Source organism: Chaetodon auriga, chromosome 16 (genome assembly GCF_051107435.1).
Source record: "Chaetodon auriga isolate fChaAug3 chromosome 16, fChaAug3.hap1, whole genome shotgun sequence".
NCBI classification, from domain to species: Eukaryota; Metazoa; Chordata; class Actinopteri; order Chaetodontiformes; family Chaetodontidae; genus Chaetodon; species Chaetodon auriga.
The window spans coordinates 270,001-293,705 of NC_135089.1; the positions used below are offsets into that span (position 1 = coordinate 270,001).

The 23,705-nt window shown below is 46.3% G+C and overlaps 2 protein-coding genes across 3 annotated transcripts in view; one reads left to right on the forward strand and one right to left on the reverse strand.

Moving 5' to 3' along the window:
- Positions 1-3,103, forward strand: part of rdm1 (RAD52 motif containing 1) — a 3,969-nt gene extending 866 nt beyond the window's left edge. The window contains exons 2-8 of the mRNA XM_076753514.1: positions 52-155; positions 427-606; positions 1,799-1,927; positions 2,008-2,167; positions 2,444-2,542; positions 2,671-2,747; positions 2,846-3,103. Coding sequence (XP_076609629.1) covers positions 57-155; positions 427-606; positions 1,799-1,927; positions 2,008-2,167; positions 2,444-2,542; positions 2,671-2,747; positions 2,846-2,923 — 822 coding nt within the window. The 5' untranslated portion in view covers positions 52-56 and the 3' untranslated portion in view covers positions 2,924-3,103. The remainder of the gene's footprint in view (positions 1-51; positions 156-426; positions 607-1,798; positions 1,928-2,007; positions 2,168-2,443; positions 2,543-2,670; positions 2,748-2,845) is intronic.
- Positions 3,104-4,043: 940 nt separating this feature from the next.
- On the reverse strand, positions 4,044-23,630 carry LOC143334640 (integrin alpha-3-like). Of its 2 annotated transcripts, XM_076753512.1 has the most exons (29): positions 23,459-23,630; positions 21,506-21,675; positions 18,581-18,708; positions 17,186-17,271; positions 16,178-16,314; positions 16,002-16,108; positions 15,815-15,907; positions 15,105-15,164; positions 14,862-15,015; positions 14,070-14,263; positions 13,905-13,993; positions 13,689-13,822; positions 12,797-12,874; positions 12,522-12,589; positions 11,266-11,402; positions 10,048-10,191; positions 9,809-9,906; positions 9,053-9,221; positions 8,565-8,651; positions 8,349-8,428; positions 8,163-8,240; positions 7,971-8,073; positions 7,726-7,902; positions 6,883-7,014; positions 6,357-6,467; positions 5,829-5,927; positions 5,527-5,652; positions 5,151-5,293; positions 4,044-4,142 (listed from the first exon to the last, which is right to left on the reverse strand). In XM_076753512.1, the coding sequence occupies exons 2-28, from the start codon at positions 21,661-21,663 to the stop codon at positions 5,183-5,185; spliced, it is 3,138 nt and encodes a 1,045-aa protein (XP_076609627.1). In that variant the 5' UTR covers positions 21,664-21,675; positions 23,459-23,630; the 3' UTR covers positions 4,044-4,142; positions 5,151-5,182. The 2 variants fall into 2 exon arrangements, with proteins under 2 accessions (XP_076609627.1, XP_076609628.1); XM_076753513.1 differs by lacking the exons at positions 17,186-17,271; positions 18,581-18,708; positions 21,506-21,675; positions 23,459-23,630 and adding an exon at positions 16,943-16,963.
- Positions 23,631-23,705: the final 75 nt, after the last annotated feature.

Sequence of the window (23,705 nt, forward strand, 5' to 3'; positions counted from 1 at the left end):
GTGAAGTTTGGTGCAGGTTGATGACAAGACTGTTCTGTCTTTCCTCTGCAGGTGTGATGGAAGTAGACATCCTGGAGTTCCAGGTTCCTGTGGAGAACAACAAGACCCTCTTTGTGTGGGACATCCATCCGTGTCACACTGAGGCTCAAATCTATGTGAGTCCACCTGGGGTTCAGGTCTGTGTGAGTCCACCTGTGGTCAGATCTGTGTGAGTCCACCTGGGGTTCAGGTCTGTGTGAGTCCACCTGGGGTTCAGGTCTGTGTGGGTCCACCTGGGTTCAGGTCTGTGTGAGTCCACCTGGGTTCAGGTCTATCAGTATCAGTAAATGTCTGGAGCTAGAAGTTGTCCTACCAGACTCCATTTAAAAATCACTATTTATAAGGAGCTCTTCCATCAGACAATAACAGCTGTGTGTTGTCCTTCAGGACAGGTTGTACAGCGTCTTCTCGTCTTTCGGTCCTCTTTACCTGCTGAAGGTGTGTCCTAACGCTCCACTCAGCCCGCCCGGGTTCTACGCCATCATCAAGTTCTACTCTGCTGCTCAGGCCTCAAAGGCACTCCGGCAGACTGACGGACGCTTGCTGTTCCAGAGCTCTCCACTCAAGGTCATCACCTCACAGCTTTGACACAACCTGGTCTTCTTCTTCTTCTGCTGCAGTCTATCATGCGCCTTTCAACACTCTTCTTCTACTGATTCTGTAGTTCATCAGGACGTCTTACTGTTCAGCTCAAACTAAAACTGTAATATGACCCACCTGAACATTTAAGAACAGGAGTTAAACTCTTCATGTAGGGTTGAAAAAACTTTATTAATACAACAGGTTTGATAAAGTTTGGTTCAGATTTAAAAAGAAAAAAATAAATAAATAAATACAATAATATTTTGACTGAAACACGAAGCAGGGTCGATGATGAGTAAACAGGAAGTGATGATGCTTTGGCTCTCAGCTGTAGTGAGTGTAGTCAATACGAGGCTTGGGACCCCCTGAAGGGTCCCTGGACCATTGTCAGGGGTGTCAAGACATTTCAAGATAAGATAAGATAAGATAAGATAAGATGGGACTTTGTTGATCCCACATCGGGGAAATTTAGTCGTTACAGCCAGCAGGTTATGAAGAGCAGCACAGAGGCAAAAAATAAAAGTTTACAAGACACAGAATAAAAAACAACTGTGTACATGTTCATACAGAGTACTGAAAAAAGGTAAATGCCAAAGAATCCTACTGCCATAAAAAAGTACTGTTGCTTGTAGTCTAATGAGAAAACTAAGTACTGACATGACGTGTTGTACTGCACCTGAGAAAATACTATTTCACCTCAGAAATACTGCGTCTATGTATATGTACAATGTGTACAGTTTATAAAAACACAGTTACCAGTATGGATCATAAATACTGCACAGCTGAGAGAAATACACAACTTAGAAATGATCATGTGAGCAGATATGAGCTTTGATAACAGAAGTGTGTTTCCGACGTCGATCAACAGGTCACATGATGCTGGAGACATCACAGCCAGCTCTAAAGTGAGCTCGACCAATCGGCTGTCTGATCCGTTAAAACAAGGAGAACGTGACGCGTGGCGGTCTCAGCTGTTCAGTCTTCAGCCGTCTTCGGCCCAAAGACACTCAGCTTCCTGTGACGTCTCACATTTAAGAGCTTAAACAAGGAAATGACTTCAGCAATCGAAGAGCGAGCCAATTCAGCCTGAATCAACCAATCACAGCTCCGATCAGTTTCTTCGTTGGTCAAATGGAATTGTGTGTGTGTGTGTGCGTGTGTGCATGTGTGCGCTCAGGTGAGGCTGAGCTCCAAACAGACTCCTCACTTCCTGTCTGAGAGCAGAAGACCTCTGAGCCACGCCCGCTGCCTGGAACTGGCCAATCACTGCCTGGGATTCAATGGCTGGACCTCTGACATCATCACAGTGAGAAACACAACTGTCATCGGTTTCAGGTGAGTTAGTGTGAGAGCAGGTGACTTCCTGTCTGTGTTTGTCCTCCTCAGCTGAGGGAGCTCACCAATGAAGAAGAGGAGGAGGAGGAGGAGGAGGGTGGAGGCAGATGGAGGAGACTGAGGTTTGGCTGTCTGCTGCAGCTCTCCTTCCCTCAGCACAGACAGATGACGAGAGCAGCAGCGGTGGTGGAGGACAGCTTCACCTGCACAGGTGAGGACAACACAGCAGGAAGCAGCTCTGTTTGAATTCTTCTCGTAAATTTCAAAATAAAATGTCCGTCCACAGCTCTCAGGAACTGGCTGATTTCAGACCAGTGATTCAGTGAGTGGCCAATCAAGGTGAACCAGCTGTGTAAACAGGAAGTCGCTGTAGCATCACGAGCTAACAGAGCTTTAGAAATCTGTGACTGCAGGTATTTGTTGTACTGCAGACTGTAGTACATACGAGCGTACGAGCGTAAACATATGGGTAACCCCCCCCCCCCAGGTCCAGGTGATCTGCTGCAGACACGCTGTAAACTGCTGAGGCTGGTCAGAGAGAAGGCTCTGGTCCAGGCCTTCACCACAGTACTACTCATACTACTAGGTACGAATACTCTAAGTACTCTTACTACTACTGCTGCTGTTGTTATGCTGTAGGTTTGTCTTCTTGTGCTGTTGGACCGTCTGAGTGTCTCTTCTCTGATCGTCTCTGATGTCCACTCATCTCTGCAGGTGACAGTAAAGTGATGGTGGAGGTGAAACAGACCTCAGATCAGCTTCTACCTGAGCAGACTGAAGGAGTCCTCCAGGTAAACCCACTGTGTGTGTGTGTGTGTGTGTGTGTGTGTGTGTGTGTGTGTGTGTGTGTGTGTGTGTGTTCATGTCAGCAGTGATCTCTGTCTCTCAGGTGAATGAGGTTACCTGGAGTGAGTTTGCTCCTGATGAAGATGAAGATGATGAAGAGTGGGATCTGACTGTCTCGTAGATTCTCAGAGGACTGTGGACTCTGGTTGAACCGTGGTGCATTAAGGGACTCAGCAAAGGGTCATCGTCACAGTGTCGTATTAATGTTTAATTTATTAAATAAATCACTTTTTCTCTTCATCGTCAGTTTTTCTGTGTTTTTCAGCTCAGCTGAATGAAGATAAAGCTGAGCTCTGATTGGTTACATTTGATGTATAAGTACACATGTACATTTATGTATAAATACACTGCACATAGATTTACCTGAACATCAGATGTGGTGACAGAGCAGCTCTGAGTTACACACTGACCCTGAAGGCATCATGGCAGATAAAGTACAAACCAGTGAACTATCAAAAAATACTTTAATATCACCACATACAGGAAACACACTGACAGACACTTCACCACGGTGATGACAGACCACGCCCACACACAGATGCTGCTTTCAATTGCCATCAGAAATATTACCATCAAACGAATGTGACAGGCAGTTAGCTGTGATCTTTTTTTAAACAACATCCTTCAGCATGTGAACACAACACCAGTGTTTCACTAAGAACTCTGTGTGTCTTCATCAGGACAAAACCAACGGTAAGTTCTTCACATGTGAGCTCACTCAGAGGCCAGGAGGATGCTGGGAAATGTTGTTGCACAGCAAGTCACACCGATATGAAAAAATAACAAGAAGTAAACATCCTGATTACAGATCAATAATAAACAAAGTGTTCCACATTCAGACCAACCAGCCCTGCTGTCAGCTGAAGACCTCGTATCTCCGTCTGTCAATACAGACTGAACGTGAGCAGGTTAAGAGGTCATGAGACACACACACACACACACACACACACACACACACACACACACAGTGCAGCAGGTCTTGAATGGCAGTGTGTTCTGGGTCATGAGTGGTCCAGTTGAGTCTGGTTCAGGTCTAGTCTGGTCTGGGTCAGGACATGTTGGTCTGGTCTAGTCTGGTCTGGGTCAGGACATGTTGGTCTGGTCTAGTCTGGTCTGGTTTGGTCCGATTGAGGATGTGTCCATGGATACCATCAGTCTCAGTTTGTTTCAGTCCAGGAGGTGACCCAGTGCTTGGGTGACTTCCTGTTGCTGGACAAGGAGACGTCTTGGATCAGGAAACCGTCAGCGTCCGTATACTGCTGCTGCTGGTCTTTACCCATAATCCTTCCCTGGTGGAGCGCCGCGGCCCGCCATGCCGTCCGACGCACAAAGAAACCACACTGCAGACACACAAAACACAGAAACCTCGTATGTGCAACAACAGCAGGAAGAAGTGAAGACAGCAGAGCGGCCGGAGGGAAACCGCGTTAGCTTTGCAGACGGTAACGTCCAGACTGAAATGTCTGTCAAATGATCGTGATGAAACGTTCTGACGTTCAGATGAACTTTAAAAACTGATCCTCTGACTTTTCATCTAGCCATCATCAGGTCAACATGCCCAGTCCTTTGGTTCATGACCACATACCTGCAGAGCTGATGACCTTCCCATTAGTCTCACCTGGACTCTGTGTTTAATGCTAATGAGCTAATGTTAGCATGCTAACATGCTAGACACAGTAAACATTACACCTGCTAAACATCAGCATGTTTGCATTGTTAGCCTCTAACATCCACCAGGCACTGATCAAACTAACTGAAACATACAACTTCCTCTGACAGCCTGAGGGGGATTTTCACAATAAAAGTTGTTTTATAAAGATACATTAATGCAGGAGATCAAAAAACAACATGTCAATACTAAACTAATACTAATAAAAAGGCAGAGAAGGATTTACAGACAGACGAATAAGGATCAATAGAGTTATTGATGAGCTGATTGATCAGGTGCAGGAAGAGTCAGAACAGCTGGAAAGAAGGAAGTGAAGACATTCAAAGTGAAGCCCGCCCCCTCTGACTGACAGCTGAGGAGAAAAAACAGTCAGAAAACAGTCCGTTAAATGTAAACAGTCCGTTGAACGTAAACAGTCAGTAAACAGTCAGTTAAATGTAAACAGTCAGTAAACAGTCAGTAAAATGTAAACAATTAGTTAACAGTCAATGAAATGTAAACAGTCAGTAAACAGTCAGTAAAATGTAAACAGTTAGTTAACGGTCAATGAAATGTAAACAGTCAGTAAACAGTCAGTTAAATTAACAGTCAGTAAACAGTCTGTTAAATGTAAACAGTCAGTAAACAGTCAGTTACATGTAAACAGTCAGTAAGCAGTCGTTGAGCAGCTGGTCCTTACAGCAGGGCTCTCTGGCAGCAGCCTGCCCAGCCTCAGAGCTCTTCGTCCAGCCTCTGGCTCTCAGACGGCTGGCTCTTCATGTGGGCTTTCTGGGTCTTTGCCTGGTACAGTTCTCTGGTGCTGGCTCTCCTGAAGAAACCACACTGAACAGCGGAGGGCAGCACAGTGTCACTTTAGCAAGCAGGAGGCGATGAGGACATTACACATTAATGATTTTATGGCGACAAGAATGCAAAACATCAGAATAATCTGTGGACTTTGGTCAAAAGTGGATCCTGAAACTAGAACCAGTGATAAGACAGAAGTAGTAGTTTATGGCTGAGTTTTCTGTTCTTATCTGCTGAACTGTCTCTATACGTCTTACAGCTGAGTTTACCTTCCAGAGCAGCAGGCAGATCAGAGCCAGCAGTAAGACGCCAGCCAGCACAGAGACCACGACGATCCACAGGGGGGCGCTGGAGTCCACCTGCTGCCCCAGGTCAGGATAAATGTGGACCTCAATCTGAAGAGGAAGACCATCTGCGTGATCCAGGAGGCAACACAGGAAACTACAAACACACTGATGGTGGTTTTTCACTGGTAAGAGAATATACATCATCACGATGTTTAGTCAGATTGTGGCTGTAATTCACTCCACTGCCTCTGTGGGGCGCTGACTGCCGCTTAGCAGTTAAGTACCTCTGTGCTGTGAGACTCCATGTTGATGGTCGGTTTGTTAGTCTGCAGCTTCAGAGTCGCCCGGCCTCGAACCAACACACTCCTTGCATCACTGTAGTCCTAAAACACCCACAAGAAGATCTGATTTCAAGAATCAGTGAGTAAAACTCAGTCCTGACATGTTAACAGCTTACACAGTAAGTGTAGCTAACATGTTAGCAAACTGCTACACACTTCCACTTCCTGCAGTCACAGAGCAACACAGTCATTCATTTAGAGTCATGGTCGTGTCTCCTGATGGACGTCAGTTCAGGCTTCTCTCTCTTTTAGCTCTGTTTTCGGTCTCCTCCATCTTTAGCTGATAAATGCTTCACTATGTCCTCCAGCGGGTCTCTAAACTGAGTCTGCCTGCTGTTTTGGCTGTTGCTGGAAACACTGAACCCAAGAGGAAGTGTGAAACAAAAAGCAAAGCTAGGAGCTAAAAGAGGCTAAAAGCTGCAGAGATGGCGTCTGTTCTGTAAAGTTAAGATGTGCTCAAAGTGTTCGTACCTCGATCAGGGTGGAGTTCCACAGTCTGGCTCTGACTGTTAGAGTTGCTGAGTTGTTCATGTTGACCAGCGGACACGCGAACGTCACACAGTTAGCCCCTTGCACACAGTCCTGCACACACAAACACACGTTTCTGCTTTGATACCTGTGAGGACACTGATTCCCTGAAACTGGATCTCATTTTAACCCTGACCCTAAAATCAAGTCTGAACTCTCAAACAGCCCTTTGCAGAGGCAGGGACAACAAAATATCCTTAGTTTACAAAAATGTTTTCACTTCACTAAAATGTCCTCGCTGTCTAACATTGTTGTCCCTTTACAAAAATGTCCTAACACTGCGAAAGGGTCCAACGTCCCACTCAAAGTCCTCCCAAAGACAGACGCACAACAGCATGCACACAAAGTCAAGTGTAACTCGTCCAGTGTAGCTTCCTGGGTTGTTTTATACTTCACAGCGCCCCCTGTGGGTGGTGGCAGTACTGCACTACCAACAGACTCAAAGCTACAGAAGTGGCTGTGTTTGTACCAGAATGTAGGACTTCTTTTTTTGTCTCTGCAGGTGGAGGACAGGACGAGTTTTTTCTCTCTGCTCCTCCCTCTTCTCCTTCACCTCCTCCTCCAGACTCCTCTTCTTCTTCTTCTCCTCTACCTTTGACAGCTGAGCAAACAGGCACAGAAATTCACGGACAACAGGAGAGTTGGTGAGGTTGTTCAGGATCACATTTTATGAGCTCAGAGACAGATTAAAAGTGTGACAGGGACAAACTGGGACCGTCATCGGGAGAGCGTTACCAAATGTTTACACTGCTGTAATTCAAGGCTTGAATCATCAGCAGTTTAACATTTGTTCAGAATAATCCGCCAGTCCTGGGTACGAATATTAAAAGTCAACAATAAAGCAGCTGAAACACAACCAAGAGTCTGTCGACCATGTTCAGCAGTAACACCATAAGTTTTTTGGTGATCTCATTTTCCCCTGCAGGGACGGATCCGGTGTCTCATCTCAGTGTGTGAGGAGGACATCTATGAGCAGGTGCTCATAGATGTTAACCCGGTCACTAACTGTCAAGGTGTTTCTGCTGAATCAAACATGTTGACAGCCTACAGAAAATGGATTCAGTTTTTTGAAGGTTTGCAGTTTATTAATTTCCACACACCATGTGATAAAGCCGCCCGTGGAGTCTGTACAGAAGAAAAGTTTAGGAAAATGAAGCCAGTGAAACCGAAAATCAGTTATTCTATGAAACAACATGAAAGAGATGAGCTGAAGATGACTCAGTAAGAGATTCCAATTAGAATGGCCTTTATTCTGAGATACTCCATCTCTGGACTTTTATTTTGAAAGGAGTCAGTATGAAGCTGATGTTACCGTGAGGTTGAGGGGGTTGATGATGTTGCCGGGCGGAGCACAAAGTGGCTCTGATGGGCCGTTCATTTCGATCTCTGTGAGGTACAGCAGCCATTTGCCATTGGACACCTCCCTTGGCCAATCAAACACCACCTGTAGGTTGCCTAGGGGACCCAGTGGCTTCCCTTTGATGTGCACCTGTCACATAAGATAATGGGTCAACACCTGGTCTGTTCCCACTCTTTGAACAGGGATTTTAGACAAACCTGGAAGGTGAAGAGCAGCAGACTGCCGACATCCTCCGTTTTCTTCATGGCTGATTCACCAATCACATGACCGCTGAAGGAGGCGGGGCCTGGTGGATTGATTCTGTCAGAACACAATGAACCAATTAGAGAAGTGAGGTCATCAGATCAAAGGTCAGAGGTCAACATGAAACCTCTCACACTGTTACTTACAGAGTGAGAGATGCCTGCAGTGAATACTCCACCAACATGGAGACAGTGACAGGAAACAGATCTGACTGCTCACTGAGCCTGAAGACACACAGAGACAACTCTGTCCAACCTGTCCAATAAAAGACATTAAGGCAGGTGTGTGTGTGTGTGTGTGTGTGTGTGTGTGTGTGTGTGCACGCGTCCTACGTAGACAGCTGCAACACAGACTGAATCTCTCTGCTGTCCAAACTGATCTCAGACGGCTGAAATATGATCAACACCTGAATCTAAAAAACAAAAGGAGATGGAGGATCAGTTGGAGTCCCAGTAGCAGGACTGCAGTACAGACAGTAATACAGAAAGTAGCTGTACCATAGTATCAGCAGTACCACAATATCAGCAGTACTAGACTGTAGTACTAACCTTCTGGTTGCTTTTGAAAGGGTTCCCCAGCTCACAGAGAAGAACGGCGTCCATGACAGAACATTTCACCATTGCCTGGACATTACCCTGAAACACAAACAAACACAGGACTGACTGTAGGAGGAAGTGGTCCAAGTCCCAGGTCCTCTACGATAAGTCCCAAGTCAGTCAATCGATTCTTTTGGGGAAATCCATGGCAAACTTCAAGTCAAAGCCTTAGTCCTTCAGGACAAGTCCAAGTCAAGTCTGAGAACGTTTGGGTAAATTTAAGCCAAATCTCAGGTCAATAAATCAAGTTCTTGAAGGCATCTTTAAGTCAAGTCTTAAGCCTTCCAGGGTATCGTCAGTGTCCCTGAAGGATCAGCCCACGACTCTTCATGTTCATGTTCAGTGATTTCATTGACAGCTTCATCTTAAATATCCACTCCTATGCAGATGACACTGTTGTCTCCTTGCACTCCCTGCCAAAAACCCTTTAGGTTCACTACCTTCGTTCGGACTCCAGAGAATATAAGCAGCGGTGGGATGCTAATGTTCACAACAGTGTTGTGAGCGTCCTCTGCTGGTCTGCCCGGTGATGGTGTGTTGCTGACATTAAGCTCCAGAAACAATCGGTTAATGCTGCTATTGTAGTACAACACCGGTCTGTCCTTCTGCCTGGAAACAAAAATACACAAATCACAACATGACAAACAGTCAAGTCGAAGTCAACCTTATTGTCAGTTTCACCATGTACAGGACAGAGGGATGGACATGTCCAGTGATCAGGGCTCTGCAGTCTTTTTAGACTCTTATGGTCAAATGATTCTTTAGCATCAACGAATTGTTCTGAAGAGCACCATTAGAATGAGTAAACTGGGTGTTGGAGGCTGCTAGTAGACATGTGGGCAGTGTAGGTGGACTGACCAAGTAAAACAAAGTACCTGGACTCAGTGTGTCACATGACCCACAATAAAACAGAACCATGCAGAGGAGTGTTGACAGGTAAGAACAGGGTTTGCTGCATAGCTACATTCAGCTTTTGACCCCCATCTTATTTATTCCTTGTTGAAACACTTGCACCCGTCTCATCAGAAATTAAATATGTTGATATGATTGATCTGAATAATCAATTGTTACCTGATCAGCTGTTTGCTGAACCCACCAAACACAAGTGTTTTTACACAAAGACAGAAACGCAGAAGCCTTTCAGCTTGTGCTTTCTTAAAGTGGACCCTCAGTCTGGTCTGAATGAGTTCACTCACATGGGGAAGGGTTTCTGGTTCTCATCTGTGAACTGGGCCGTCATCTGCAGGTTACTATGGCAGCGGTTATCAGAACCACAGGCTTTCTGGATGTGGATCTGAGAGATGAAGAAATTCAGTATCAGTGAAGAAAAGTCCAAACAGGACCTGGACTCTCCTGCTTTTTTGATCTGAAGAGTTTTGTTTGTTTCTGACCTTGGTTTGACTAAGATATGACCTGGGCTCTGATCGGTTCTGACCTGTGTTCTGATGGGTCGGGGTGTCTGGCTCAGCACAGGGAGACGTTTCAGGTCCTGGACAGAGTTTCTTTTCTTGGGAAGCTTCTCATACAGAGAGAAGTTCAGGGAGAACGCCAGAGGTTCCACTTTGTCTCGGATAGGACTCTGTTGAACACAAACACACAGAAAAAAGCTTCAACAAAACCCTTCATATGAGGAACTGTTCTACTTTTCCCTTTGTCCACATTTGTTCATAGTTTGTCTTCTCTCACTCCAGAGTGTCCCTGAACGCAACAGCAGTGCGTCTCTGCAGGTTGATCTCAATGAAGTGAAACCTGTTGCTGCCTGGAAAGAAATCAGGCTGAAAGGATGATCTGGAGAATGATTAGCAGGAATGTGGAGCAAACAGGATAAATGGGCTAAAAACAGGAGGGGGGGCTTGATGTGATGTGATGAAGTCAGCTGAGCCATCAGACGTCTGTTAACCTGGACAAACAAGCCGAGAAAATGTGGGCAGAACACAACAAGCTGATAAGACCGACATGAAGACGTGACCGGACGAGCCTGGAACATCGTGAACTTTACGTCAACCTGCACAGCTCGACGCTTTGAGACCAACTGAAAAACTCAACACCAACGTTCTTTACACGAACAGTCAGAGAAATCTGTCTGTCCTCCAGGCAAGTTGTGTCCACCATCAGCAGTTTGTTGTTGTGTCTGAACGGAAAGTTCATGTTTTTCCTGTGAACGCTGGTGGAGAAGCAGGATGTGACATCTGTCAGCAGCAGACTGATTAAAGCTCAGAAGAGTCCGCTGGTCTTATCTCACACAGCAGATTTCCTTTAATCAAATGTTAAAATATCTGAAACATTTGCATCAAATGTCAGATGGATCTTGGATGGTTTCTCCTCAAAAATCAAGCGCCACATTCGAGCACACGCGTGCTCGTTCATGAGTGCGTCCGTCGCTGTGCTAGCATTTGCATTTCTTTGAGTGTTTGCATTTACTTTCAGGTGTTAAACAGGTTTTGGTGGCTAACTGGGAGTGATTGTCAGACTTCATTTTAAATAAATGTCAGCACAGTTCGAACCTTTTCCTTCAGATTTACTGCAGAAACAAGTTCCTGATCTCAGTCCTGCTTTCCAGGGGATGAACCTGTCCTCAGGACAAATGTGGCCGTAATGAACACTGCGTCCTGCAGAGGGCGCGAACAGAACATCACACTGTGATGTGTCTCACCAGCAGTCCGACTTTCAGAGTTTCACACTGTTTTTTCGGCATCGACAGGTAACCAGAGTACGTGCTCTGCCCATTGTCACGGAAATGGAGGCGGGACTTGAGGCTGGTGATGTCAGCAGTCACAGTGAAGTGGACGGCTGAGAGACAGATGGACAGAGAGAGACAGTTAAAGCATCATCTGGATCATCTACGACTCACAGTGTGAAAGTGTGTCAACAGCGTCCGCTCTGAGCAGAAAAAACAAAATGAGATGAGCAGCTTCGAACCGTCACAAACACTTTTATTGACGGCCTTTTCCTTCAATGATTTTATTCCCATTTGTCCTATAAGGACATGACTGTCCCATCCTTACTGTACTGCCTTATACTGCAGTATCTGCTGTGTCTGTATCAGGCTGCTGCTCCACATGTTTTTTATGTCGATCTGGTCTTGCTTGTCTGTACATGGATATATACTGTGTGTGTGTGTGTGTGTGTGTGTGTGTGTGTAGGCTCGGTGTCATAGCAACGGTGTGACCTCGTCTCTGATTGGTCAAATTAAAGACACAACCAGAAAACACCTACACACAGCTCCCAGAGGAATACTGTGTGTGTGTGTGTGTGTGCGTGCGTGTGTGTGTGTGTGTGTGTGTGATGTAATAATATCAGTTTCTATAATGTGATTTATCATTAAGAAAAACACACAGAAGAAAGAACATGAGGACACACAAGGACACAATATGATGTCATCTGTGTGTGTGTGTGTGTGTGTGTGTGTGTGTGTGTGTGTGTGTGTGTGTGTGTGCGCATGCGTGCGTGCATCTGTGTCTGTGTTAGTGGACATCCTGTCAATCAATCAGGTTGGCCAATTAGCTGAGAGCACACACACACACACACACACACACACACACACTCAGAGGAAGCCGGTTGATGATAATTGACTTCTGACCATAAACAGACTCGTTAGCTTTGTGTCCTCATAGTCCTCCATGTGTCAGGTTAGCGGCTCAAGCTAATCCAGGAGACTGCAGTCTGTGCTCACTGTGGTCTTGAAGTACTAACTTGCACAGTCAAGACGTTACTCCATATTTCTATCAGTCTGACATCAAGCATGAGGGGAAATAAAGTAACTGTAGTATCGGTGTATTCTAAACAATGCTGCAATGTGATTATACTCATGTACTTCTACTTCAGTATTTGTACAGTGTGGTATCAGTACTTTTACTACAGTAAAGAATGGAATGCTTCCTCCGTCACCACCTCCATCAGTTTACTCACTGACGTTGTCCCTTTCGCTTTTCTCTCCGGTGCTGAAGATGAAGGAGAAACACACCTCCACCTGAATACTAACACCACACACACACACACACACACACACACACACACACACACACACACACTCTTCTTTATCTGATTTGAGGGTCTAAGGATGGTCAGTGTCATATACTGTAAAGATTGTAAAGAGCCTTGAGGTCAGTTAGTGATTTGTTTAACTAACTTCACTTAGCCGTTAGCATGTTAGCATGTTAGCAGGTCACAGGCTTGAAACTTACCAGAAGTCACAACTGTTTGGGTCGACGATGTCCGGAGAAACTCTGAGCGTTTTATTGAGGTGAATGACTGGACGAGTCCTGAGGGATCAATCAATCAATCAATCAATCAATCAATCAATCAATCACTTTGGTCCATATATCATCAATAACATGACTGTTGAGCTGCTGTAAAACATGTTTATTTCAACACATTTAAACTGTAACGTAATTATAAAGCTACTGTTACTGTCAGTGGACACGTACTGATGGAACAGATAGTACATAGTTAGTACTACAGTTGTTGGTAGTTTTTACAGGTAATTACAATGTGTTGCATATAGATACTGTTACTTACAGGTAGTTGGTAACTAATTATGTGACTGATTGTTCCAGATCATTCCAGATGTATCACATTATTGGCAGTTGTTGGTAAGTAAGTAAACTTTACTTCTATTGCACCTTTCACAGGTAGTTTCAAGGTGAACAGAAAATATAAACCATGAAATACAACATGGATTTCAGGGCGTGGCCAAACAGACAAATAAAACAAATCATAAACTGAAGTCAGTCTCAACGCTGCTGGAGATCACCCAGCCTTTGATGGCAGCATCAGGATTTTCAGGACTAAATAAGACATAGAGGTTGGTGTCATCTGCATAACGACGGAGTGCTGAAGTGATGAATAACATGGTCCTGTGACGGCCCACGGGGGTCACCTGGTACCTGAGGGTTTGTTACCACGCTGTCAATGTTTGTCCCAACAGGGAGTCACTGTTTACTTACAGTTTTCATAGAGTCACAGGTAGTTTATGTGTGAATTCTGTGCGTTTTAAATAAAGATTTAAAACTTGAAATGTGTTTGACGGTAACACATATTTTCTGTCTGTTAGTGTGATTGGGGAGGTTTAAATACCTGAGCAGAGCAACAGTGTCGTCCAGAGAGCCGACCAGCAGGTCCGGATATTTGTTCCCATCAACATCCAGACCTCCAGACAGAGAGTACCCGAAAGTTCTGAACCCGGGAGAGACCCTGCTCCCCTGGATCACCTGCAGAGAGACACGGCAGAGGTGTTACAGGTGAGACCTACACTCTGACTGTAATCGTACAGAGGTACGTTTAAGGTGTGACCTGGCTCGGCACCGTAGAGACCCCTTCACTGCCCCCGGTCCAGATCATCACACTTCCTGTCTCATGGAAAGGAGCTCCGACTGCAAAGTCTGACAGACAAAACACATTCGATTCTTCATCGCCGTCTCTTCAAACATCAAATTGAGCTCATGATTGTGTCCTTACCCTGGAAGCCATCTTGATTGAGGTCTCCGGCAGCAGTAACAGACATACCGAACGCTGATCCAGCTGGTCCTCTCAGCACCACGCTGGGCTGAGAATCAAACCAACCTCCAGCATTCATGTAGACATAAACAGCCCCGCCTGCCTCCTGCTGACGACGGAAGTAAAAAGGAGCGCCCACCAGCAGGTCGTTCCACCTGCAGGAGAAAACCAAAAGTCTTTCTTTAAGTGCACTGTAGAAGTTTTTATTTCGATTTGAAATCTAAGTCGACGTGTTTTTGACCAGATTGGATCAATTTCACGTCAATGTCACTTTGTCTTAAGTCAGTTCCTTTTATGTGGAGTTATGTTTGCTGGCTGTGAATGACGGCTGTCACATGTCTGTCGGTCACATTCAGTAACGACCCTGACGCTCACACAGGTGACAGAAGTGCAGCCTCAGGATGGTCAGACCGAGCTACTAACCCTCCAGCAGCGCTGCCTCAGACCACCTGATGACAACCTGGACCGTGTGCTGATTCTGCACTTCACACATGACCTCTGAGAAGGTCACTGTAGATTTCCTTCACCACTTCTTAAATGATTTATGACTGATCGAATCACCCGAACAAACAAACCTGGTTTAAATGAGACTTTTGGACATTTGACGTATTTTAAGAAACTGAAATGTTTCCACTTCACGTGTTTTTACAGCGTGACTCTCTGTGGTCCTGAATTTGATTTCTTCATGTTGGGGCACAAAAAGCAAACCAGGATGTGACCTCAGAGTGAATCATGTGATCTCCAGATCCTTACCCATCGTTGTTGAGGTCGGCGGTGGCCACAGCATTACCAAAGTACGAGCCCATCTGTTCACCACGCAGAGTTTGACGAATCAGCAGCTGATCAGACTGTTTGATCGCCAACAGCACAGAGCCACGAGCATCTTCTTTACTGTCCTTAGGAGCTCCTGTTCATCAATACACGAATCAATACATGGATCAATCGATCAGCCTTGTCCTCCAATACTTTACTGATGAAAGTGAAGGAGTCCATCACCTGTTACTATGGTTTCATCATCCTGAGAGAGAAGACGATGAGCCTGAGTGACCGAATATCCTGCGCGTGTACACACACACACACACACACACACACACACACAGTTAATATTAACGTGTCTTCACCACATGGAAACATGGTGGCCCAGAGGTTTTCATACTGACACTGAGCTACAACTTCAGTCCTGTTTTCAGTATTTAAACAAACCATCTCATTAACAGTCTACTTAACTAGCTGTTCGCACTTCTGTTAGCAGCACCTGCTAGCAGCGCCTGCTAGCAGCGTCTGTTAGCAGCGTCTGTTAGCAGCGCCTTTTAGCAGCGCCTGCTAGCAGTGTCTGTTAGCAGCGTCTGTTAGCAGCGCCTGTTAGCAGCGTCTGTTAGCAGTGCCTGTTAGCAGCACCTGCTAGCAGCGTCTGTTAGCAGCATCTGTTAGCAGCGCCTGTTAGCAGCGTCTGTTAGCAGCGCCTGTTAGCAGTGCCTGTTAGCAGTGCCTGTTAGCAGCACCTGCTAGCACTCATGGATGTACTGATGTATCACTGTGATGCTAAAGGAAACTTCAGGTTCAGTCTTTCTGGATTTCTAGAGGTTAATTCTGGATCATCAGAGATAATGATCTCCATAGGAAGTGATGTCACACTGAATCAGATGTATTTTGTGTCTGTTCAGGTCCGAGTTTCGAATTTAGTGAAATTTAAAGGGACAGTTCACCTATGTAAATGTTTCTGCGCTGCAGGTTGGGGAGGGAGCTCCTCTTGGTGTCAAAGAGCACGTCTGGATTCATCCAGGAGACGTGGACGTTACCTACGACACACACACACAGAAGATTCACATTCACGAACGACAGCGTGTTTGAGTTTGAATCAGCAGCACAGAAACGCGATGGACAGAATCTCACCTTGCCACTCGTGGCTTCCAGGTGTGCCCACAATGACTTCAGTCTGAGTGATGGCAGCAGAAATCCCCATGTTACACATGACCTCGCCGCTGACATCACCCAGGTGACTAAACACACACAAACACAGGCTTACTGAAATGTCACAAGATACGTGACCTGTGTGTCACGTGACCTACCTGCAGGGCTGGTCGAGGTTCTGCCAGTGCATGTCTGTGTCATTGAACTGCAGGTCGTTTCCACGGAGATAACAGCGGCCAATCATGTGTCTGAGTTTGAACGCTCCGTAGAGTTTAACGAAGCGGTGGCCGCACGCCTGCAGAGAGAGTTCGTCAGTCAGTCACTTCGTTAAAGACACACTCAACGTAAATCAATCAGATTAGTTAGACAGGCCGATGATCAGGACGGTAGTGAACCAGAGGGTTCGTTAGTCGGTCGGTCACTGGATAAACTTGTTTACTTGTTAATTAATCAGATTGACCAACTAGTTTTTCAGCTCCTGAATCTGTCAGACAGTTGGCCAGTTTACATCGTTATTCATCAGGTAATCATGTTTCTGTTCTTAAATACAGAGAAAAACGAGGATGAGCTCGTTAAGTCAGGTTATTAGTCAGTCAGGTGGTGACTTAAGTCTGTCAGCTGCTCACACATGGAGTTATTGATTCAGATTGATTTATTATTGTTTCTTTATTTTTGAGTTGGAGTCAGATTATCAGCTGGTTCTTTTGTTTGTTAGTCGTCTGAAGATCAGTAATTAGTTATTTTCTCCTGGTTATTAATTGATTAAGAGCTTATTAAGCACGTTAGAAGTTCGTTAATTTGACGCAGTCAAACTGTCATTCAGCTATTGACAATCTACGTCGTTAATTAGATGGTCACTAAGTGAGCAGTCAGTCAATCAGTGAGTTAATTCAGGTGGTTTGTTAGTCAGATGATCAGCTGACCAGTAAGATAATTAGTCATCCAGTCAGCTGGTTAACGGGAACATAACGAGGATGTGATGAAGACCACAGTGAGAACGTCAGGTGGTGTCCAGGTTTGATCTCCGCCTCCACCTGTGGGTGGAGCTGAGTGGAGGTGAGTGGGTGTGTTCAGGTATACCTACAGGTGACAACCCTTCAACATTAATGCTGACAAAACATCTAGAAACAGTGACAACTTGACCAGCCAATGAAACACTGACTCACCAGGACCCTCCCCCCAGGTCGGCCCTGACTGGCTACTGAGACGCCCAACCACATGTCCTCAATCAGGTCCTCGGACAGGTTCAGGTCTGAAACAGACAGGACAGGTGAGGAACTCACTGCGGGCTTGTTTGTTTAGTGCGACATTAGAAATGAGCTCCCCTGATTGGCCGTTGCGATGGTGAGCACTGATAACAGCCCACTCAGCTTCATCATGAGTGTGTGTGCTGTGTTTGGACAAAAGCTCACAGAGGACACAGGGACAGACAGCAGCTGTCACTGCTCGCTGAGGGATGGACTACGCATAATGCACCAGGAGAGAGATAAGGTCCCAGGTCTGAGCGCCATTAGCCTGAAAACCTGGAGGAGCAGCGAGCCCTGAGTCCTGACTGTCAGGCTTTAGACAAACAACCCGATCAGGCCGACCTCCAGCCGTCAGAGAGCGCCGCGCCGAAGTAGAGCGGAATGCGACACACAGGAAGCATCGATCACTGTGTGTGACCAGCTGAACATCTCATGTTGCTTCACTGTGTACTAAAATATACTGCACAGGTTCAGTGTACTGATACTGCTAAAAAACACACAGGAGTTACAGGCAGAGGAGGAAGAAAAAGTAATCCAGCATCCAAAAAACTGACTAAAGTTAAAGTGTGTCAGTACTATCAGCTGAAAGTACTTGAGGTAAAAGTACTCGTGTATAAGTAAAGTGTTCCTGTCAGTGTGTTTCTCTCTGCTGTCTGTGGATTCATGTTCCTGCTGCATTCATGTGTTCATTCATGTTCCTGCTGCATTCATGTGTTCATTCATGTTCCTGCTGTAGATGTTTCAGCTCATTGAACTCCTTTATATCCTGTTGGTGCTTTAATCTTCATCAGTGCATCAGATTCTAGAAGATCATCGCATGTCTGCAGCGCGGCCGTCCTCTGAGAACCACGTATCTCCAAAAAGTGTGACGAGCTCAGAAAAACAGGCTGTTTTCAGCTTTGTGACGATGATTGTCAGCTGATCCAAGAGGCTTTTTAAAGAGTTTACTGAGCTGAAGAAGACATGAAGGAACTCTTCGTCCTTCAGTTCAGCTCAAACATTCAACATCAACACAGCTGGAGATACGAGCTTTTCACTGGACAGGAGGGAATCTGAAGAGTAACTGAAGCTGTCAGACAGATGTAATGGAGTAAAAGTACAACGTTTACCTCTGAGGTGTGCAGTAGAAGTATAAAGATGCATAAAATGGAAATAGTCGGTAATAATAATTAAGTACAAGTACCTCAAATTTGTAATTAAGCACAGTACTTGAGTAACTGTGTTGTATATGAAAGCAAACAGTGTTTGACTGCAGGTGAGTTGGCTCAGGTGTGTCCTCTCACACACATAAAAGAAAACAAAGGTGAGTCTCACCTGGATCTATGAGCATCATCCTGCTGCAGTCTGACTGGTCAGCTGTGATTGGGCAGCTGTACACTCCTCCTGTTCGATTGGCTGGAACGTTAGGCTCCGCCTTCTCCCTGGGTGCTCCAACCAATAGCCTGACAGGACGAGAAAGGTGAGACAGGTGAGGGTCTGTTTCCTTGAGAGCAAGGCGAAGGACTTCAAGAGCCCTGTCAAGCATCCTGGAATGCCTTGAAGAAGAAGGAGTCTTTGAAAGCATTGTGGAACTCCTTCAAGGACCCCAGGAAGGTTTTGAAGTACTCCTGGAACCATACCATCCAGAGACTCCTTCAGGGACACCTTGAAAAGTCTTGAATGACCCTGGAGCTGTTTAAAACATTCTGGATCTCACTCAAGATGCCTGGAATGTCCTTGAAGACCTCACTAGTGTAAAAGGTTTTGAATTCTGATGTTCCTGGAAGAAATGAAGACAAGTCTGAGTCTGAAGGACATCCAGGACACACACACAGGCACAGAAACACACACACACACACACACACACACACAGTGTGTGTGTGTGTGTGTGTGTGTGTGTGCGTAAAGCTTCCTCAATATGTTTCATTTCCCCTCCTGTGGTCAGGTCTGCACACACACTCACACACACACACTCACTCTCTCTCACACTCACACACACTCACACTCACACACACGTACACACACACTTGGATCAGTCTACCAGCTGAACACACAGCACTTGATCCCGGTGACCTCTGACCTCAGATCTGATCTCAGCTCATGTGTTACTGTGGTTCACAGGTGTCAGGTGAGCTGTAACTTCCTGTCTGATGTGAACAGACATCATGTGACCTGACAGCAGGCAGATGTTCAGACTGAAGGTGGGCCTTTGGAGCTTTCTAGAGGATACCTGGACCCGACATTTCAAACTTCCTCAAGGACCACAAAAACCTCCTTTGTCTTATTTATTGATCAGGTCTATTTGTTCAACCAATCACAGGAGTGGCATCTGATGAGATGAACCAATCAGAGGACACATTGACCTCCTGACCCCCGAACTCCCTGAGGAAATGAAATTACTTTGTGTGTGTGTGTGTGTGTGTGGTCCATTTGCAGCCAATCCAATTAGAGAACATAAAGAGATGGTCATCATGGTGACCATAGAGACAGACAGCTGGATGACCTCTGAGTGACCTCTACAGGTGCGTGTGGGTGTTGTGAAAATAACAGGAAGTCATTTATTGGTGCTGATTTGAAAGCTCACCAACATCTTCTGTAGTTCAGCAGCTGGAGGAGCAACTGACATGAAACACAAGCGGACCTCCTTCAGTGAGCCAGTACATCATGAGCCATGCTAACATGAGGTGCTAACAGGTGCTGCTAGTAGGTGCAGTAACAGGAGATGCCAACAGGCGCTGCTAACAGGAGGTGCTAACAGTAGGTGCTAACATGAGTTGCTAACAGGAGCAGCTAACATAAGGTGCTAACAGGCGCTGCTAACAGGAGGAGCTAACACGAGCAGCTAACATGAGGTGCTAACAGGAGGTACTAACTGGCGCTGCTAACAGGAGGTGCTAACAGGCACTGCTAACAGGTGCAGCTAACAGGAGGTGCTACTAACAGGAGCAGCTAACAGGAGGTGCTAACAGGAGCAGCTAATTTGACCTGTCAGCATCAGATAGAACAGCATCTGCTGACAGTAGACATGTGATTTATCAGTCTGTACCAACAGGAGACGATACGAGAAAACCTCAAGGACCCACAGAAACGCCTCAGTGACTCCTGGAACCGGCTCCATGACTCCCAGAACTGATTCAGTGACCCACAGAAACTCCCCAAAGATCCCTAGAACCTCACTAACAATTCCTAGAACACATTCCAGGAGCCCTGTAACGTTCTCAAGGTACCATAAAACTTCCTCAGTTGCTCTTGGAGTCTTCACAAGGACCCCAAACATCTAGTCAAGGACCCCTTGAGCTCTCTCATGGACCCTGACTCCAGAACCCCCCAACGCTTCATCATGGAGTCCTGGCACTTCCTCAGTGACCCCTTGAACCTTGTCAGCTTAAGTCTCCTTAGAGTTCAGAGGATCTAGAAGCATTATTAACACTGCAGGGCAATCACCTGACTCTGTGTGTGTGTGTGTGTGTGTTTCTGTGGCTCTGTGTGTGTGTGTGTGTCTGTGTGTGTGTGTGTGTGTGTGTGTGTGTGTGTGTAATAATGTGTTGCATGAGGAGCTCTGTAAATGAAAAATACTTTAACCCTGTTACACATGAGGAATTCTCACACACACACACACACACGCACACACACGCACACACACACGCACACACACACACACACACACACACACACACACACACGCACACACACACACACACACACACACACACACGCACACACACGCACACACACACACACACACCAGTGTTTTTATCTGATGACAGAAATGACGGAGTTTGATGATTTAAACCATCTTTAATGTTTAGAGACTCAACAACATCCTCATTCACACAGACGACCAAACATCTCCGCCGTTCCGGACTAAACCAGACACTGCAGTGTCATCATCCACCGGCCAATCAGAGAGCACCATGGTCTGTCACTGTGGTTTAACTGCAGTGCTGCAGGAAGTCGTGGCTTCACACATCCATCAACCAATGAGTGTTAACTGATGAGACAAAGTACAACTCACACACAAACAGGAAGCCTGAGCAGTGACAGAGCCAATCAGTGACCTGGACACACCTGAGAACCAGACAGACAGACAGACAGACAGACAGACAGACAGACAGCTCTGCACCGACCTAAAACTGAGACCTGAAGCTAGCCGAGGTCGAGGCTAGACTGTACCACAGCTAACAGACAGACAGGTGTCAGACAGACAGGTAACAGACAGACAGGAAACAGAAAGACAGACAGGTAACGGTGTGTACTCACAGGTAACTGTCTCTCTTCAGGTCTTGGTGCAGAGCGACAGACAGTCCGAACAGACTTCCATCTCCGCCCGTCTTCAGCAGCGGGAACGACGTGTCGAGGTTCAACGCCGCGCACACACCGACCAACGCGCTCAGTAACACGCACACACCTGTCGCCATGGAGACACACACCTGAGAGGAGGACAGCAGCAGCACAGTCAGCGTCTGTGGACGAACGTCTGCACGTGGCAGTGATGTCTCTGTCTGCACGCAGAACGTTCTTATTCTGTGGTTTCACTGACTGCGTTCAGCCGTGTGGACAAAGAGCAACACAAGGACCGAAGATCGGCGGGATCGGTTCAGGTGATCCGCTCAAGGCGGCGCGCAGGTACCATCCGTACGCTCAGACCTGCAGAAGAGGCTGGAGCAGTTTGACTTTCAGCTGTCGGCTTCTTGTCCTTCATGAACTTTGGTAAATTCGTGCTCGTCAAAGCTTTGTGTTTGCTGTTGGGTGTTTTTCGTGATCTCAGTGACTTTTTCCTTTTCGCCGAATCTGTGGCGTTTGTGTGGAGCAGGGATACGGCAGCTTGGGCCTCCTGGCCTCCTGGTCTCCTGATCTCCTAGTCTCCTGGCCTCCTGATCTCCTGATCTCCTGATCTCCTGGTCTCCTGGCCTCCTGATCTCCTGGCCTCCTGGTCTCCTGGCCTCCTGATCTCCTGATTTCCTGATTTCCTGGCCTCCTGATCTCCTGGCCTCCTGGTCTCCTGGCCTCCTGATCTCCTTGTCTCCTGGCCTCCCGATCTCCTGGCCTCCTGGCCTCCTGATCTCCTGATTTCCTGATCTCCTGGTCTCCTGGCCTCCTGATCTCCTGGCCTCCTAGTCTCCTGGCCTCCTGATCTCCTGGCTGGCTGACGGCTCAGTAAATCTACCTTTCCTTCACAATGCTGACCACAGATCTGGGAACAGCAGTTTGACTCTCAGCTTCAGAACCTGCTAGTCTGAACCAAAGTTCATGTTTTTGTGACACTGGACACGTTTGATCCCATTAGTTTTGGTTTCACGTTGACATATGTGAGCACATGAAAGAAGCGCGCCCGTCATGGCGGATGACGCTCAGAGTCTGGTTCTGCTCCAGGTTTCTTCCTGTCCTCGCTGCTGTCGCTCACAGAGGAGCTGCTGGGTCTCTGGTCCTGACCTGCTCTATATGGACAGTGTCCTGATACCACTTCTGTTGGGATTTGGTGCCTCATAAATAAAAATAATGGAATTGAATACATACTGTCCTCATTGTCTCTCTATACTCAACACTGATTGGTCTGTTGACGGCGTGCGTCTGATGTTGGCCTTCAGGAGAGGTAGTCATTGGTCAAGGAGAGGTTGTCATTGGTCTAGGAGAGGTTGTCATTGGTCTAGGAGAGGTTGTCATTGGTCCAGGAGAGGTTGTCATTGGTCTAGGAGAGGTTTCTCATGTGTCATTAAGTCTGAAGTTCAGACTAAACCTGAGGACGATCCCTGAACTCAAAGGACACCTTCGTCTTCATCAGCGTGAGCAGCTTAAAGGACATCACTGATTCAACACAGAACAAAGTATACTTACTCCAGTACTCATGTACAAGTCTGAGGTACTTGTACTTTCCTAGAGTATTTCCATGTTATGCTATGTTACTTTTCTTTGACAGTTACTGTTTATCTGAAGGTTCAAACTCAAAGAAAAGACGAGAGCAGTCGAATATGAACGAGTTTAAAGGAGCTTCGCTGCTCAAACTCATCATCACGCTTCAGGACATAATACTGTCAAACGTGTAGTAGTACTCTGACAGTACGAGGCTCTTACTCCAGGTACACTTCAGCCATGAGCTGCATGTGATTAACAAAGAATATTAAACATGAACTTGACGTTAAGTCGACGAGTTTTTGGCTGAGAAACAGAAACAACCTGCAGCACAAAGAAAAGAGAAGAAGAAGAAACTCAAACCTTTTTCTCTGCTGTCACTCAGAAGCAGCTTCTCGTCGCTAATAAAGGTTTCCTGAACGTTCCTCAGCCTGAGAGGTCGTCGGTTCGATTCCCGCTGAGCTCCGTCCGACTTCTCGTCCGTCTGCTGACAGACTGCTCTGCTCTGCTGCCTCGATCTCTCTCCGTGCTTCACCCAAAGGTCTCTCTCTCTCTCTCTCTCTCATTCTCATTCTTCAGCTGTGCTCGCTCGCCCTGAAATGAAATCATG

What these genes read in the sequence shown, in the direction of transcription:
- LOC143334640 (XM_076753512.1), bottom strand. Translation starts at nt 21,663, where the DNA reads ATGGCGACAGGTGTGTGCGTGTTACTGAGCGCGTTGGTCGGTGTGTGC. An exon ending in CCCGACCCATCAGAACACAG is followed by an intron (nt 9,907 to 10,047) that starts GTCAGAACCGAT and finishes TTCATCTCTCAG; the next exon opens with ATCCACATCCAGAAAGCCTG. An exon ending in CTGCAGGCATCTCTCACTCT is followed by an intron (nt 8,074 to 8,162) that starts GTAAGTAACAGT and finishes GTGTTCTGACAG; the next exon opens with AATCAATCCACCAGGCCCCG.